This window comes from Ochotona princeps, chromosome 10, assembly GCF_030435755.1.
Source record: "Ochotona princeps isolate mOchPri1 chromosome 10, mOchPri1.hap1, whole genome shotgun sequence".
In the NCBI taxonomy this organism is placed as follows: domain Eukaryota; kingdom Metazoa; phylum Chordata; class Mammalia; order Lagomorpha; family Ochotonidae; genus Ochotona; species Ochotona princeps.
In genome coordinates, this window is record NC_080841.1 from 44797647 (window position 1) to 44814357 (window position 16711).

At 44.2% G+C, this 16711-nt stretch overlaps 1 protein-coding gene across 1 annotated transcript in view; it reads left to right on the forward strand.

Annotated features, from left to right (window-relative positions):
- Positions 1 to 1813: 1813 nt before the first annotated feature.
- ACTN2 (actinin alpha 2) overlaps positions 1814 to 16711 on the forward strand; it is a 70627-nt gene continuing 55729 nt past the window's right edge. Inside the window, exon 1 of the mRNA XM_004578515.4 lies at positions 1814 to 2139. Within this exon, the coding sequence (XP_004578572.2) occupies positions 2014 to 2139 (126 nt within the window). The 5' untranslated portion in view covers positions 1814 to 2013. The remainder of the gene's footprint in view (positions 2140 to 16711) is intronic.

Below are 16711 nucleotides of genomic sequence, written 5' to 3' on the forward strand. Positions count from 1 at the left end.
TGCTTTGATCTCTGAACTTCCAGTTTAGGACACCATTAGCTATACCTAGTTTCTTGTTCATGCTATTGCCTCTTAAAATATTTCTGCAGGCAGTAGAGCAACCATCACATTTACACAATTTATTTCTTGCCTCTCAGACCCTATTGTGCTTCCTTGCCTGACTGCCATATTTTGAAAACTTGTGTTTCAGGGATTGGCATCATAGTGCAGCCTAGGCTACTGCCTGTAGCGCTAGCATCCCACATGGGCAGCAAGTAACTCGTGTTCTGGCTGTTCCACTTCTGATCCCAGTCTTTGAGCCCCCAAACCTACATGGGAGACCCAAGTGGAGTTCCTGGCTCCTGGTTTCCTCCTAGCTCTGCCAAAGTTATGGCAGAAGTAAGCCCATAGATGTGATCTCTCTCTCTCTCTCTCTCTCTTCCTCTCTAATTCTGCCTTTCAAATAAATAAATAAATAAAATATCTTAAAATAGAAAACTTCTGTTGCAGATATCCCCCCAACCCTGATTTTAGTTGCCCTGAGCAAGATGCTAGATCTGGTGTCATTTATTCCATCTTATCTGGAACTTGAAATCCTCACTGTTATTTTTGAACACTGTAGTACTTTTTGGCAATAGTCTGTAATAGCTAACATTTATTAAAGAACTTGTTCAGAAAGGATGATTTTTAACCCCAAATGTCAAAATGTATCTTTAAATTTTACATTTAAATCCAACCAAATTAATTTCCAAGGATACGTCTTCCTTCAACTAGTTGAGCACTTTACTATGCAGTAGAAACACTTTTAGCTGCTAAGGATGATAGTTGTGAAAAAGTCCTGCCCTCCTGGCAGTTCATATCTAGTGAGAATGTCCCCAGACAATAAAAGGAAACAGTGTTAAAAATTCTAAATTTCAATTCAAGTATGCCAACATATTAGTAGCCCTGAGTCACGATCTTGTAGCATTAGTGGATAATTTGTATTCAGTTCAGATGCACACTTCAAGGGAGACAGGGATCCCATCAACTCTGCTTTGTAGCCAGGCACTGAATACCGGTTTGATTTACAAAAAAAAAAAAAAAAAAAAAAAAAGTCATTCTGCATGTCCCAAAGATCCTTGCTTTGCTGGCCTGAGAGGCCTGAGGGGAACAGCAGGAGAGGTATGAAAAGTGGAAGAAGATACAACAGGGGAGGACCACATGGAAATGTGATCTGAAGCTGACTGCCTGTCCTCCATTGTCAAGTTCCTTAAATTTATGACTGGCAGCTGAGAGCTGACACTTCCTGCCTTTGGTCTGGTTCCTGACATTTTCTTCCAGTTGGTTCAAGTTCTTTGCCTTCATTGCCCTGGAAGACAGAAGGCAGGAGTGTATTTTGCAATTTTAAACTTTATTCGTGTGTGTGTGTGTGTGAACGAGCCATGAAAAAGGGAGAAAACGTGGAAAACGTGACTGTACGAATGGTATCTGGAAAACTTGGCTGTGTCTGAGGTGGGAAGCGACCCGGGCCCGCTAAGGGGTCGCTCCCGAGGCCCACGTGCACCGATCACGAATGCGCCCGCAGGTTGCCCCCACCTTCAGCCATAAGGGAGCAGAGTGGGTGGGAACGGGGACTGCACCGGCATGCAGCACTGGGCGCTTTCTCAGCGGCCTCTGCGCGCGTCCTAAGGGCAGTTTGGGGGCAGCAGAGACCATGGCACGCGGGGAGGCGCCAGGCGCCCCTACTCTAGCACCGCTCTCGGGGTGGCGGGGGCGGGCCGGCCCGAGCGGGCGGGGCGGGGGCGCGGCCCGGCGACCACGTGATAGGCAGCGGGGCTATTAAGCAGCGCGGCAGCGGCTCGCATCCCGAGCTGGTGCTTCGCCCGCGACGCAGCGCCCAGGCTTGACGCCCCTCGTGGAGCCGCGCGAAGGTCATCCCGCCAGCCAGCCCGTCTGTCCCGCATCTCCGCCACACCCGCCGCGCCTCCGTGGGTCTGTCCGTCTTCGCCTCCGAACCCCACGCCCTGCGCCACAAGCCCCGGCCGCCCGAGCACCATGAATCAGATCGAACCCGGTGTGCAGTACAACTATGTCTATGATGAAGATGAATACATGATCCAGGAGGAGGAGTGGGACCGCGACCTACTCCTGGACCCAGCCTGGGAGAAGCAACAGAGGAAGGTCAGCAGGTGCCCTGTGCCGCCGTCCATGGGCCGGGCCACGTGGCTGTGGGTTCCCTGTACTGCTTCCACATCCCCAGCTACCCCAGCCCTTGAGCATCCCGGGTCCTTGGACCTGCCACAGGGTGCTGAATGGAGTTGCTGTGTGATCTTGTGGTCTCGCAGCCCTAGTGGGTGGGGGTGGGTATCAGAAAGGAGAGAACAGGTGCAGGGTGCCAGGACAGGCAGGACGCTGGTCGTCGTGTGTGTGTGAGCGCGCGTATATGGTTAACATGAGGGTTGCAGAATGACAATCGTTAAGGGAAGAGCAGCTGGTTGTTAAGCTTGTTCCTGTTTCCCCCACTGACTAGTGTTAGAAGTGGCTCTGAAAGTCTCAGGTCTGCTGCTGAGGCCACTCTTGGCTCCATGACCTTGCCTACAGAGTTAACGCTTGACTGACCTTAATGTGTGGTCCATGGCCCAACCCAAGTCTCTCCAAATGAAAGAGGTAAAACGACCACCAGGATTTTCCCCCAAGAGTAGTGGAAGGTCATGTGTGGGGCCTTTTTAGCAAGGGATGCTGTATGATCACTGTGTATTCATGATCAAGTAATAATTATTTCACACTCTATTTATAGTTCATTGAGGTAAGCACATAGGGTCGAAAGAGTCAGCCAGCTTCTAAAAGGTCCTGCTGGTTGGCGCTCTCTGGAGGTCCAGTGGAACATTCCACCATTTCGAGATTTCTCCTTGATCCTCTTGGCTAGAACAAATAGGGAATGCTCCCTGGCAGGCTAAATCTGGCCTCCTATTTGACTGGGTTCGGAGCCTGGCTGAGCAGACATGACCACAGAGACCTGCTAACCCAGCCGGAGGATGACAATGTCACGGCAAATGCCAAGTGCCCCATCTTTTGCCTTCTATTTTCATGGGCATAGGGCAAGGTGGATTTCCTTTCCCAGGGCCTGCTTTTAAGTCGGTAACCGCCTGGGAATCTGTGTGTAGCTGCCACTGTGGGTGACTGTGTGATAGTATATGGTGAATGTGTGATAGTGGAAAACACACATCCCATGCTTCTTTCCCAATAGTGTCAGCTGGAAGGACAGAGGTCTCACACTTAGATAATTTTCAAATAACCAAGCACTATTTTTCTATCAGGGTCTCTCACTTCTTGTTTACCCTTTTGGGAATTACCATTTACCAGCAACTGAAAGCTCTGATTCAGTTGCATCTCAGTCTCTGCCTAGCTTCCCAAGGCCTCTGCCTCTCTTGGAAACAAGAGGATAGGAATTACAAAGAGAAGCCGAGTCTGAAGCAAAAATGTCAAACCCTCTCTGATTTTTTAAGGGCTTATTGTGAGGGAAGCACATGGCCTAAGGCTTACGAATGCGACAGCTGAGTGAGCTGATGCATCATCAGACAGCTAGAAACTATAAAGCAACTTCAGTTTTTAGCATGGAATGTTCTTAAAATTTTTCTCCGTGATTTTGGGGACTGCCTTTTTCATAGATGAGCAAAGAATTTCCTTGGTGTTTGTTTCAAATTCTCTTGTATTTTGAGGAAGTTTGACAGACAGGCTCTGTCCAATTCCTGTCTTTCTTTTTCTAAAGCTATGGTGATTTCTATCGATAGTTTTTTTTTAAATACAGTACAATGGCAGGCTAGAACTATCAATTTCCCAGAGGCATATTGACACATATCGCCTGCCATATTTATCCTTGTTGTCCTTTTTTTAGGTTTAAGGAGTCCTATGTGACTGTTTAATCATATGTAAAGCACTTGAATAAACATTATTTTTAAAAGACATCCTGTTCCCAGTTCAACCAACTGCTAAAATGTCTACATTTTTTTTTCTTAAGACTGCTGAGTATTGTAGGTGCTGGGATGCAGGGGAACCTAAAATTTCAGAAGGATGCAGAATTTGAATAGACCCAGAAGATACTCTCTTTCTACTTTTGGTATAGAACCTGCTCGAGTCAGTAAAGTAACGCTGAACTGTGAGCTCAGTACAGCCAGCACAGGGACCTCTATTTATGTCCTATGAGACAAGCTGTTGGAACAGGGCAAGGATAAAATGCCATTGTTTCTATTGTGGGCTACCTTCTCCACATTTGCCATTTCAGTGATATGCTGGGTATGAGATCTGTCAACAGATGCTGGCAGCACATGATGACGTCCGCAGCGTTCTAATGGATGTGGTACCTAATTATATCCCCAGTTCGGGGGCTGTGGAAATCCCTGTCCTCTGGTGTGGAATGCCTTGCTGCAGGCAGACTTAGTAAGAGTATAGTGCCTTCTATAAAAAGAGGCAATCCAGAAGGTATTGGGGTTAGCATGAGGACATACATGTCAGGATGCCTACCTTTCCTTTCAGGGGTGTGTTTAGTTGGGAGATAGAAGCATAGTTGCATTTCCTATAGAGAAGGGTGCGTTTAACTTCATGCACAGCTCATGCATAGAACAACTTCTGCAAAGTTATAGATACTTAACAATGGCATGCTATGAAGACTGCAGTGATGAGGCATCCTCTCCCATATAGGACAGTTCAGGAGAATCAATTTTGAAGAAACTGAGCTTGACTTCAGGGGGCTGTTGAAACTTCTAAGAGCTTCAGTGTCTAAAAACAGGCTCCTTCTTGATCAAGGGACACATTCAGCCATTAGCTCTGCTGAAGCCTAATCTGGAAGTGACTTTTCCAGGCAGCAATGCTGAGCACGTGTACTATCTCGCAAGCACAGCACTCTGTTCTTAACCACACAGGGAGACCAGAACAGGCCTTTTAAGGCAATGAGGTATCCCTGTCAATACCTAAATGGTTCTTTATATCCTAAATCTTTGTGACTTGTTGATCCACACAGTTTTCTTAGAGGAACTTTGATTGTCTTTAGTGATCCTTAAAAAAAAAAGTTCTCTGTTCTCTTCACCTGACTCACCTTGAAGCACTTCTGTCTGACTGACATCAGGGCTAAGATGTCACATCACCAAATGGAATTAGGCCACAAGAAGGGGTGTGTGTGTAGGGGGAGCTACGCACAAGGTAGAGATTCAGTCGAGAACCCGGGAGCCCTCCCTGTCTTCGGGGATTGGGGAAGTAGCTGCTAATGTAAGGGCATGTGGTGAAGACTCATTACCCTGCGTGGTGAAACACGCTCTAGCATGGAATTGCGTAGGAGACAAGAACATCAATTGTTTGCTCCCACCAGGTGAAAAGTGAATTAAAAGCTTGTGAAATTTCTCAGATTCAAGAGATCCAGATGAATCAGCTTTGTTTGCAACTGTATGTGTGCCCACAGTTGAGTCACTAAACTTTTTTGAGCTATCATTTATTCATTTAGAAAATTAAGATAAATTCCTGTCTGTCTTGCTTCACTGATGGGTTTCTGCCAGATGAAATGTTTATACTGGCTTCTGTTGAAGGGAATGTGTACACTGCAAAGTCATCTTTAAATGCTTATATGTCACTATTATCTTGTGATATTGCAGCAAATATTTGTTAATTTTATCAAGTGGTCCAATGAATACTACTGTCAGACTTGTGAAGAATGATGAAGCACAATATTTGATCCTTGGTGACTATCATACTTTTATATTGTAAAATATACATAATCCAAAACATACAGTTTTGACTATTTTTATGTGTACAACCCCATATCATTACTTAAATTCATGTTATTGCACAACCATCAATTGCTTTCTGACTCTTGAACTTTTTCAACCCAAACTGAAATTCTGTGCTCATCAAACACTAGCTTTCCATTTCCCCCTGCTCCCCTGAGTGCTTCTAAAACAGGATTGACACACTGGAACACCTAGAACCTAGAACATAACAACTTGTCTAAGATTAAGTGCCAGATGCTTACATAAAGAATAAGTCATGCTAGGTCAGAGAGGATTATTGTGGGTGGAGAACAATGAAAAAAGACCTGTAGGGAAGTAGAATTGGAGTTTGGTCCTCATTTGAGAACTAGCTATTGGATGATTGGCAAGTTGTAACAAAAAGCAGTTTTGGCTAGCAAAATAGTATGAAAAGCTAGTGTGTGTGTGTGTTTTGGGGGGAGAGGGAAAGAGTGGTAAGTGTAATATTGTGTTAACCTTGCTAGTACTGTCAATGCCCCTCAGATCCACTACTGTGAGACCCTATGGAAGAACAAGTTCAGAGGGAGGAGTATAAAAGATCAAAGTCACCACAGTGGTCCAGGCTGTATCCCTGGTGTGCCTTCTAGGGTATGTCTGTGGCTTATGTTGTGTTTGAGGAAGAGTGAATAGGAAGGGGGCTTCTGAAGCTCAAGATCACGTATTTCAATGTAGAGAGACGTAGAGTAACTACAACAGGGCCAGGTTACAGAGGACTTGGGATGCCAGGCTGAGTATGGACTTGTTTTTTTCAAACGGGACAGAGCTTAATTTTGGAAGAACCAAGCTTGAAATAGTTTATTATTTGCACGATAAATCCTAGTAGGTGAGGCCCTGAGGCTGGGGGGCCAAGGGCAAAAAAAAAATTCACACGAAAAACTCATGATGGAAAAAAAACACATGATGGGACACTATGCAGAAGGTGGTGGGAATTAGAATGTGAGGGCTCACAGAAGCAATTGTGAGGAAGGCATCAATTTGAGAATGATCAGGAGGGATTAGGAATATTAAATAACCACATGACATACGGTAGGCTGGTGTATAAATTCAGTTAAGCAGACATGATCCAAGGCATCAGAGCTCCTGACTAAAAGCTCAGGACAGGGGCACCACAAATGACAAAACTAATGAAAGGAGTGTGTTTATCCACAGGAGATGGTGTTTAGATGGGAAGCTAAATATTTACAAGATATGTCATCACTTGGTGCAGAAAAATGAGTGAGTGATTGTGCTAAAGTGTCTTGTCTGGCATCCAAGAGGCATTGCTCAGAAGGAGAATTGGAGTTTCAGGTAGCATTTGATGGCCAAAGAAAGTTTTTGATGTGCAGGAATGTTAAGGAAGAAAGACTGCCCTAGGAAACTGATGTCCATGAAGGGGCTGTTGTGACAGGTGACATGCTTGGTGGGCAGGGCAGAATCACAGGTGCCGTTGTTAAAAGATGGAAAGATTACTGTTGTCTTTGTATCCCGTCTGGAACACCATGTTCTGTGCAGAATCTGCCTTACCCTTCAGCCACATCTATTGAACAAGAAATTTGAGCCCAAAATAAGGTTTTCCTTGAGTGTGGGAAGAGGAATCTAATTTTTTGCAGGGAAACATAATGAATACAGCCTCAGAAAACTGTCAGAAAGCACTGCGGTCCGTTGCCGCAGCTGGGAGACACCTACAGACTAGGCGCAGTGGGTGGGGGAGTCACTGCGAAGAGCAGAGGAGTTCACGTGAAATACGTTGGAGGACAGTCAGAGTTCCACTGCTGTTTCCTGGGGAACGGGACTCCTGCTTCCAGAAAGAACTGAGAGCCGAAGATCGGGAAGCAAGCTTGTGAAGTAGTCTGCAAGACACATTTCAAACGCAAGAAAATCTTAAGTGCAAGAATATCATCTTTGTAAAGGAGTTTAAGAAGAGCGATTTTTGTATGAACAGCGGAGTAGATTTTTGTTCTGTCTCCCCCACCGCAACCCCCACCTCCTTCCCACTGTTTTCCAGTTCAGAAGCTAGAAGATGTTTTTACCTGCCCAAGTACAACTGATTTTCACTGTCTCATTCATTTGGCAAACTTGTCTCATGGTCCTTCCAAGGGTGAGACAAGAGAATGGTGCTAACATAACCCTGGCCCCTGAAGTGCTTATAGTCTAGTGAGGAAACAGAAAAGCTTGGTGAGAAGCTTGGAGAAGGGACTCTTGGTTAGCTGGGCTGCTGGAAGGAAGCAGAGACTATTCCAAGGTATTCCTCCTGCTTGCTTCTGTGTCAGGCCGACTGAAAGCATCTTCTGAGGCTACTGGGCCAGACACTGGGCAGTTACCTGGGCTCTCTGTGCTACACATCTCAGCCAGTCACTCAGCAGCTCTTGTGGGGGCTGCCTCCGGCATGCCTCCTGCCCCTCGGCTGGGCTGCAGGGACTTCAGGCTTTTCTGGTTTTCCTCCTAGATCAGGGCTGGGGCCTCAGGCTCGTCCGCACCCTTTCTTCCGGGATCCTGGGTAGAATGCCCTTGATAAGACACAGGTCTGGTTGTAGAGTTTCCTGCTCAGAGTATCTCTGAGACTCTTTGGCATTCACTTGGAAAATAAGAACATTGTTGGATTTCATAGAAGCCCAAAGTGTGGCATTTGGAGAGAGTATTTGATATCTAAGGGGAACACCAAGGAGAAGGATGAAGGCTACAAATCCAGGTACAGGAGTGGATCTGCTTATATACACGGTGGCTGAAATTATGAGAGAGAGAAGTGGAAGAGGAGTTACCCAAGAGGCACTAATATGCACTAAGATTAGAGGACTCCAGGAGGCAGTGGTGACTTTGACTGTGGAAGCCTTTGTTTTGCTTTTTTCCTGGATGAAAATGTGCATATACTAGACAGTTTGGAACCACTGGACTGTCAAGACATCATTGGTTTTTCTATTTTTTTTTTCTGGAGAAATCTTCCTCTCTGTATTCTGTTGGAACTTTGCCAAGAAGCCTAAATCTGATCCTTTAGTCAGTCAGCTTGCTGGAACAGAAGCCCAGAGCTTTGGTGCTGTGCAGTGAGATATCTTTTAGCTTGTGAAACAAGTTTTATTTTCAAAGCTGTAAGTAATGATTATTGTGGGGATTGTGCTCACGTTTGTAATATTGAAAAATGTTTTAACACGGAAAGACCAATAATTGATTTTATGGAGGAAAAGGTAATTGAAAATTTGTGAGGATTATCCAAAAAGTAGAATTTACTTGATATGAACATACCAGGTGTAGAATTTAATCCCAAGGTAGGTTTTCCTTTTTTTAAAAAAAAAAAGTTATCATTTTAAACTTAAGACAGTGATTTGAATTGTTAACTTCCTTGAGGTGTTTGGTTTAGTGGAGACTATCAATTGTGAAAATACTAAAGGCCATACACAGAATTGCAGGAAATTTAAACTCACCTACAGAGAATTACACTTTTCTGTTTTGAAACACGTTTTTGAGGAAGGGCATTTCCTGATGACGGACAGGTTGAGCTGGGATGTAGGGAGAGGGCTACCATTTTAAAAATGCAAACCATGTGTTTTATATAGACTGTAACATTTCTATTCTTTTTTTAAAAAGATTTATTCATTTTATTATAGCCAGATATACACAGAGGAGGAGAGACAGAGAGGAAGATCCTCCGTCCGATGATTCACTCCCCAAGTGAGCCGCAACGGCCTGTGCGCGCTGATCCGATGCCGGGAACCTGGAACCTCTTCCGGGTCTTCCACGTGGGTGCAGCGTCCCAATGCATTGGGCCATCCTCGACTGCTTTCCCAGGCCACAAGCAGGGAGATGGATGGGAAGTGGAGCTGCCGGGATTAGAACCGGCGCCCATATGGGATCCCGGGGCTTTTAAGGTGAGGACTTTAGCCGCTAGGCTACGCCGCCGGGCCCAACATTTCTATTCTATTGACCTTTTGTGAAATATAAAATGACTGCTTATTCTATTACATATTTTGGCTTTTGGGATAAGATTTTGGAGCACATAACTTTTTCTTTAAGTAATCAAAGAGGTAATTCTATTCGGACACTATAACTGATATTTTAATTCATTGTTGCAGCAGATTAAAAAAAAGGAGGTGGATTTTGGCATATTACTCCTATTGTCTCATACTAGTCACTGTATAAAGTAGAGAGGCAACTATTAAAATTTCCAGGGACTTTTAAAACCACAAATATCAGTTGGTCTTGACCATTTTGAAAGATAAATATTATTTTTGATTTTTTACATAGTTTTGATTTTTAGATAGTTTTTCAAAAAAAGATTTATTGGAAAGGCAGATCTGCAGAGAAAAGGAGAGACAGAAAAAAAGATCTATCCACTGGTTCATTCCCAAGTGATCACAACGGCTGGAGCTTGGCCAGAGCTAAGCTGGTCTGAAGTCAGGAACCATGAGTTTCTTTCGGGTCTCCCATGTGCGTGCAGGGTCCCAAGGCTTTGGGTCATCCTCTACTGCTTTCCCAGGCCACATACATGGAGTGGAGCAGCAGGGATAGGAACCAGTGCCCGTATGGGATCCCAGCTCATGCAAGGCTAGGATTTAGCCACTAGGCTATTGAACTGGACCCTATCTAGTTTTTAAAAAAACTTTTCCAGTGCTGGTTGAGGTTGTAAAAGTGGTAGGTAGCTGGAAAATTCTTTTGGAAGCAAGGAATGTGTGACTCTAACTCACGATTGAAATTTTGTTAGCTAATTGTTTGGTTGCATATTCTCAGTGAGTGGTAGAGTTGGGTTTCAGATCCAGGCTGTTTAAGGGTAAGGCTTTTTGATACTGTCTCTGTTTTTGTTACCTTCTGCTCAGTTTTGTAGCCTACAGGACTGGGCTTTAGTATTGCTAATTTTTTCACTTATCCATACCCTCATACCTTTGTGGATTGGTATACTTACTCTGACTTTTTAAAAATTTCTAAGGTAGTGAGACTGGGAACATCAAATAAGCCAGTGTGGTAGCCTAGTGGCTACAGTCCTCACCTTGTGTGTGCCAGGATCCCATATGGGCGCCAGTTCATGTCCCCACAGCCTCAGTTCCCATCCAGCTCCCTGCTTGTGGCGTGGGAAAGCAGTCAAAGATGGCCCAAAGCCTTGGAACCCTACACCCCCATTGGAGACCCAGAAGAATTTCCTTGCTCCTGGCTTTGAATCAGCTCAGCTCAGGCCAGTGCGGCCACTTATGGAGTAAAACAGCGGACAAAGCTCTTTCTCTCTGTCTCTCCTCCTCTCTGTATATCTGACTTCTCAATAAAAATAAATCTTTAAAAAATAAATAAGAGTGAGAAAACTCAGTTTTCAAGGAGGAAATGCTTTGCCAGTCAAAGGAATCTGTAGAGGTTAAGCTCCCGTGGTCTCTGTCCTATTGATAGATATTCAGAGCAAGAGAAAAGGGGCACAGGAAGTGGCAAGTGAAGTTCTGAGGGAACTGGGGAGGACATACCAGGAAGGCCACGCCGTTGGAATTCGCGGCTGCAGTGTCTGATTCAGTTCCAAAAGAAGCCGGAGTTCAGGATGCCTAAGCTTCAGGATGAGCCAGCTCTTTGGGGAACAAGAAAATGAGACTTTCCAAGGCAAGAGCACAGATGGAAATCACCCTCCTCCAGGCACCTCCAGGCTTTTGTCCGCTGGACCACTCTATACTTGATCTTAGCCAGAAGATGGAGAAGTGACCCGCTGGATCACTCTAAGATCAGAACTGCATGGGAACTGAGCCTGGCAAGATGAGAATTGGCAGTACCAGGAACTCACTGCATTTTTAAAAATGCTGGTTTAAATTTTAATTTTTGAACTTTTCATGATAGGACTCTTCAAGCCTAGGGAGAGAATATAATGGAGTGCCTGGAGCTCAACTGGCTAAAGCAAAGTCAAGTCTTAATGAATGGGGCGTGTCTGGTTCTCAAAGGAAAAGTTTTCATAATTAATAAATGCTTTATTATGAAAGAAAGTAGCACGTGGCAAAACCACAGCTAGCCCATGAGTCCTGGTTGATAAGTTCTCGCAGTGCCTCAAGTTTCCTGTGCCCACTGAGGCCACTTCCCTTCAGGCTGTCCCCTGGCCCCATCCCTCACCCCAAACACCACCTGAAGTCCCAGAATTCTAATGATTTCCCATGCTCTTGACATCATGTCTGCCTTTTCCTATTAAACAAGATTCCTAGTACCTGCCTTTCTAGGGATCCATGGATAATCATGGAACTTGCCTTTCTCAGTCTGTAACTATGTGATCTGATTGTAGAATTCCAGGCCCAGTGAGAGAGGAGGAGGGATTGTGCTGGAAAAAAAAAAAAAAACCTTTGGCAAAGATGAAGCCTTTTAACATCCGTCAGCATGAGCCCCCACATGTGACGTCAGTACCTGTAGAATTTACCTTGTGGCTAAGGAGCTGCAAACTTAGTTGAACCTGTGCACTGACCCTCATCTCTGACAGCCTTGTTGTCTTGGGGCTCTCCTAGCTCCCCCAACTGCTGCTTCTATTGCTGTGGGTACTGAGCTTGAATTTGAGACAGGAAGTGGGAGCAATGTCTGAATTTGATACTTCTGCATTTTTATGTCCTCCACCACCCCCAGAGGACAGTCAGAGGAGGGAGCCAGACATTGAAAGTGTTCTTCTGCACAGGTTATTTTTAGGTCCTGTCTTGCCAAGACTGCTTCTGCTTTTATTTTGACACAAAGCAGACCCTTACCTTCTCAGGTGAATTTCCAGAGTAACCCCCCAAAACTGATGGGGGTGGGGGACTTCACATACATGAAGATTCTGGGTCAGCTATTCTTTTACAAGACTTATTTTAACCTTAAAAGATGACAGTTGGTGTGAGCAGTAAGGCAGAGGCGCATTCCACTGGGCGTGTGTCAGTTTCCTGGTCTACATACCCATCTCCAGCTAGCTCCAACCCATTCTTGAATAAGGTGTGTCCATACCCTGACCATAGGCCAAGAGTAGCTCAATGTGACCAATATATGGCTTTTCCTGGGGTGGCAATTGTGAGAACCACTCCCATTGTGTGTTGTGTGTAAGCAAAACAACAGTGCCTATTCAGAGCGCTGGGCTGGCAGCGAATCAAGATAATTACTGAGGGCAAGAAGCCAGAACTCCAAGCCAGATATAAGTCCAACTGCGATGTGCTGAGTGGGAACTGCCTATGCCTCCCTAGTCCTGTAACGTGCTGTGCAGCTCCAGTCAGAAAGCCAGTAAGTGGAACTTCTTTCCGCTATGCTGTCTCTCTTGCATTGTAGTGTAAATCTCTGCAATGTACCTTGTCTGGGTTCTACGTTGGCCCGTTGTCAATTCCCGCTACAGGAAAATCAAAGAACCTGGTTTGGTAAAGCAGCACAGTATCCCCACCATTCTGGGCACATCACAGCCTCTCCCAGGATCTCTTTTCTTTATGAGATGAGGAAGGGAGGTGGATAAAATTCAGAGAGAGCGTGGACCCTACATTCCCGTTTGCCCAGAACAGTCTCAGTTTGTAGCTGGTGTCCCAGAGAAATTAAAAATAGCATCTCTTCTGACTCTCCCAAGATGCCCACTTTATACTACAAGCTATGACCACCATGTTTCAAAAAGCTGCACTAGTCAATCTCCTGGATGGGTAAAATGCTATTGGTACAAAATAACTTACATATGCCTGTGGCCTAGTTCTGAACTTTAAGCTTGTTGAACTCATTATTTAGTAGGACCATTAAGCTTTTGACTATAATGTATATTAAAAATATGCATTTCAGGGCCTGGTGCAATGGCTCAATTAGCTAAGCCCCCACCCCTTTTAGCACTGGCATCCCATATGGGTGCCAGTTCATGTCCTGGCTGCTCCACTTCCCAGCCAGCTCGCTGCTTGTGGCCTGGGAAAGCAGCAGAGGAAAGCTCCACTTCCCATCCAGTTCCTTGCTTGTGGCCTGGGAAAGCGTCTGAGGACGGCCCAAAGCCTTGGAACCCTGTACCCGTGTGGGAGACCCGGAAGAAGTTCCTGGCTCCTGGCTTCGGATCGGCAAAGCACTGGCCATTGTGGTCACTTGGGGAAGTGAATCATTGGATGGAAGATCTTCCTCTCTGTCTCTCCTCCTCTGTGTACATGCTCCTTTCCAATAAAACAAATAAATCTTTAAAAAAAAAAAAACCCCAAAATGAACATCTAAACAACATGATGATGAATCCTGTAAGATTTCTTAAATTTTGACAAATGTGTCTTCAGATGTCTGGTGATTTCTGAATATCCTAATTCATGAATCTTTCAGACCACTCACCTTGCTGGAGGCCTCATAAAGGCCAGATTGCCCTCTGTAATGCCATTAAACTTTGATGTTTTGTGTGCTATGTGTATGATTTTATAAATATTGCATACATTTACTTTTCAGACAACTTGATATTAAAAGGGCTATGTGTTTAAGGTTGTTTATATTGTATGTGTAAAAAATTAAGGGTTAAACATTATTTAATTATCTGAACCAATGATCAAAGTAGAGTCTCTGGGTCTACTCTTGTTATAGTGTGTCTTTTCTCAAAATTTTAAGGATTTACTTGTATGTTCACACACTGGAAAATCTGGTGATAATTGTATTTCTTTACTGTGTTTTAAAGTCATGTGTAATTTAAAATTTCCCTCACATCTCTAATGAGACATAGGTGGGACTCTTACCTTTCAAGTCTTTTAAGGACTTGGTAGGGATGCAGGAAAAACAGCGTCAGAAATACCTGGCATGTTACGGTGGCTTCTGTTGCTGCAGCTAGCTTGTGGGTAACTGGATATGAAGGACTCTAAAGGATTTCACTTCTGCCGTCCTAGAACTTGGACAATGTGTACCTTCTCCACTAGGGTTTCAAAATATGATGTCCAAATAGGGATTTCAATGTGGAACTTTAAAAAAATCTTAACATTGCATTTAATTAAGTGATTATGTCAGTCATCTAGTATTCCAGATTATGGTGTTATTCCTCTTACTTAGGAATATAGAGGGTTGATGAAATAAAGCCAAGTAGCATAATTACAGACAAACTGGGAAGGGCAAAGAAAATAGGTCATTCATCTAGCCTAACAACTTGTATATAATTTCCTGAATTATTTAATTTTTAATTTGAGAAGCAGAAAGTTGGAGGCGGAAGGCAGATGAAGAGAAAAAGACATTGTAACAGAAGCAGAGATCTTCTTTCCAGTGATTCACTCCCTAAATGCCCACAACACCTATGGCCCGGTCAGGCCAAAGCTTGAAATTCATTCTGGGTCTCCCATGTGGGTGACAAGGGCTTAAGTACCTGAGCTATCACCTGCTACCTCCCAAGGTATGCATTAGCAAGAAGCTGGAGTTGGTAGCACAGGTGGGACTTGAATCTCCAGTATGGAATGCAGGTGTCCCAAGATGCCAGCCCTCCAAATTACTTTTTTAAAACACATTTTTAAATGATTCATATAAAGAATACATGCTCATTGTTGGACGTGTAGGTAAGAAATAATGAAGTTACAGCCCGGAGACAGTGTTAGCTTTGTCTCATATTGCCTGCTAGTTTGTTTTATGTTGTAATAGGAGAGGACACATTTATGAGTTGCATGAGTAGTATCTGATTGCTTGAAATGGCTCAGAATGCAAAGCTTTTATTGTATCTTTATTATATGTTTTCTTTTTTGAGCAGGAGAGAGAGAGAGGGAGAGAAGGAAAGAGAGAGAGCGAGAGTGAGAGCTCTCCCATTCCCTGGTTGGCCCCCACACATCCACAATTGCTGAAGGTTGCATCTCAGAACTGGAAGCTGCACCCAGGTCTCTTTCTCCCAAGTGCGTAGCAGGAACCCAATACCTAAGCCATCACTGCTGCCTCCCAAAGTGCTTATTAGCAGGAAGCTGTAGTCCAACCCAGAGCACAGAGTCAAGCCTGCTCAACTTGGATGTGGGATATGAATGTCCTATCTGGTATCTTGACTGCTAGGCTCAATGCCTGCCCCTGTTACATATTTTCATGAACGTTTTCCAATCAATATGAGCAAGAGGGAAGAACTTGATGGAAGAGATCCCAGCTGGTTCCCTCTGGTCAGCAGGAAATTTGGAACTGCCTGGCTTCCTGGTTTTTTTCTTCCATATGTTAACTATAGCTCACACATATGTAGAGGAAAGCTATAGAGTGAGATACCAGTGCAGACAAGGAGGTGTGTTACAGAGAGCTGCTTCAGTTTACACCAATGCTTTCATCCCTATGTTTAGGCAGCCATTTATTTGGGTCCTTGAAAATAGTAACAGTATGGTGAACTTGAATATTTATTTTTGCTATCTGTGTGGGACAAGCTGCTTCCCCAGTTGCCGGATGGGCTAAGGAGGAAAAAGCATGGTGTTTTCCTTTAAGCTTGAGTTCCCCTTCAAGAAGAGAATGAGGAATTATGATAAGTGTTGCCATAGCTTAAAGCTAAGGAACACTGGGTATGCCCTGCCACAGAGCCCACACCTTGCACATAATTAGCCAGACTCCAAGGAAACAAGTTATTTCGGGCAGCATAGCTCAGGATCAATCATAGGCTGTTTGTTGGGAACCTTCCTGTGGTTGCTTGCCACAAAGTCCTCAAAGGAATTCTCCACATAGTTTGTGCCAGCTTAGGGGAGGTAGGTGCAACCCGGAGGAGCACCCAGCTTGTGACTTCCAGGCTCCTGGCTCTGAATGTCTTTAAGCTTGGATCTCTCAGGTGATTCTCTTACTGCTTTGAATATTTTTAAATGTATTTTTTTCTTTTTAATGTAAAAATAAATTAGACTTTGAAGATATTTGTTTTTGTTCATTTAACATATGCTTCCAACCCCAAAATAGTTTAAGAATCTGAATATTTTTAGTCTTAACTGCATTGGATTTGACAGTTAAATCAGGAAATTTCATCAAGATAATTTATTAACTCTGCTTTAGAAAAGAGAATGCTGTATTTTTTCAATAATAAAATTTTTGTCTCAGGAATTAAAAAGTCCTTCTTGGAAAAGAGAAAAGCTAGCTCAAGTTGCACAGTAGCCCAGGAATATTTG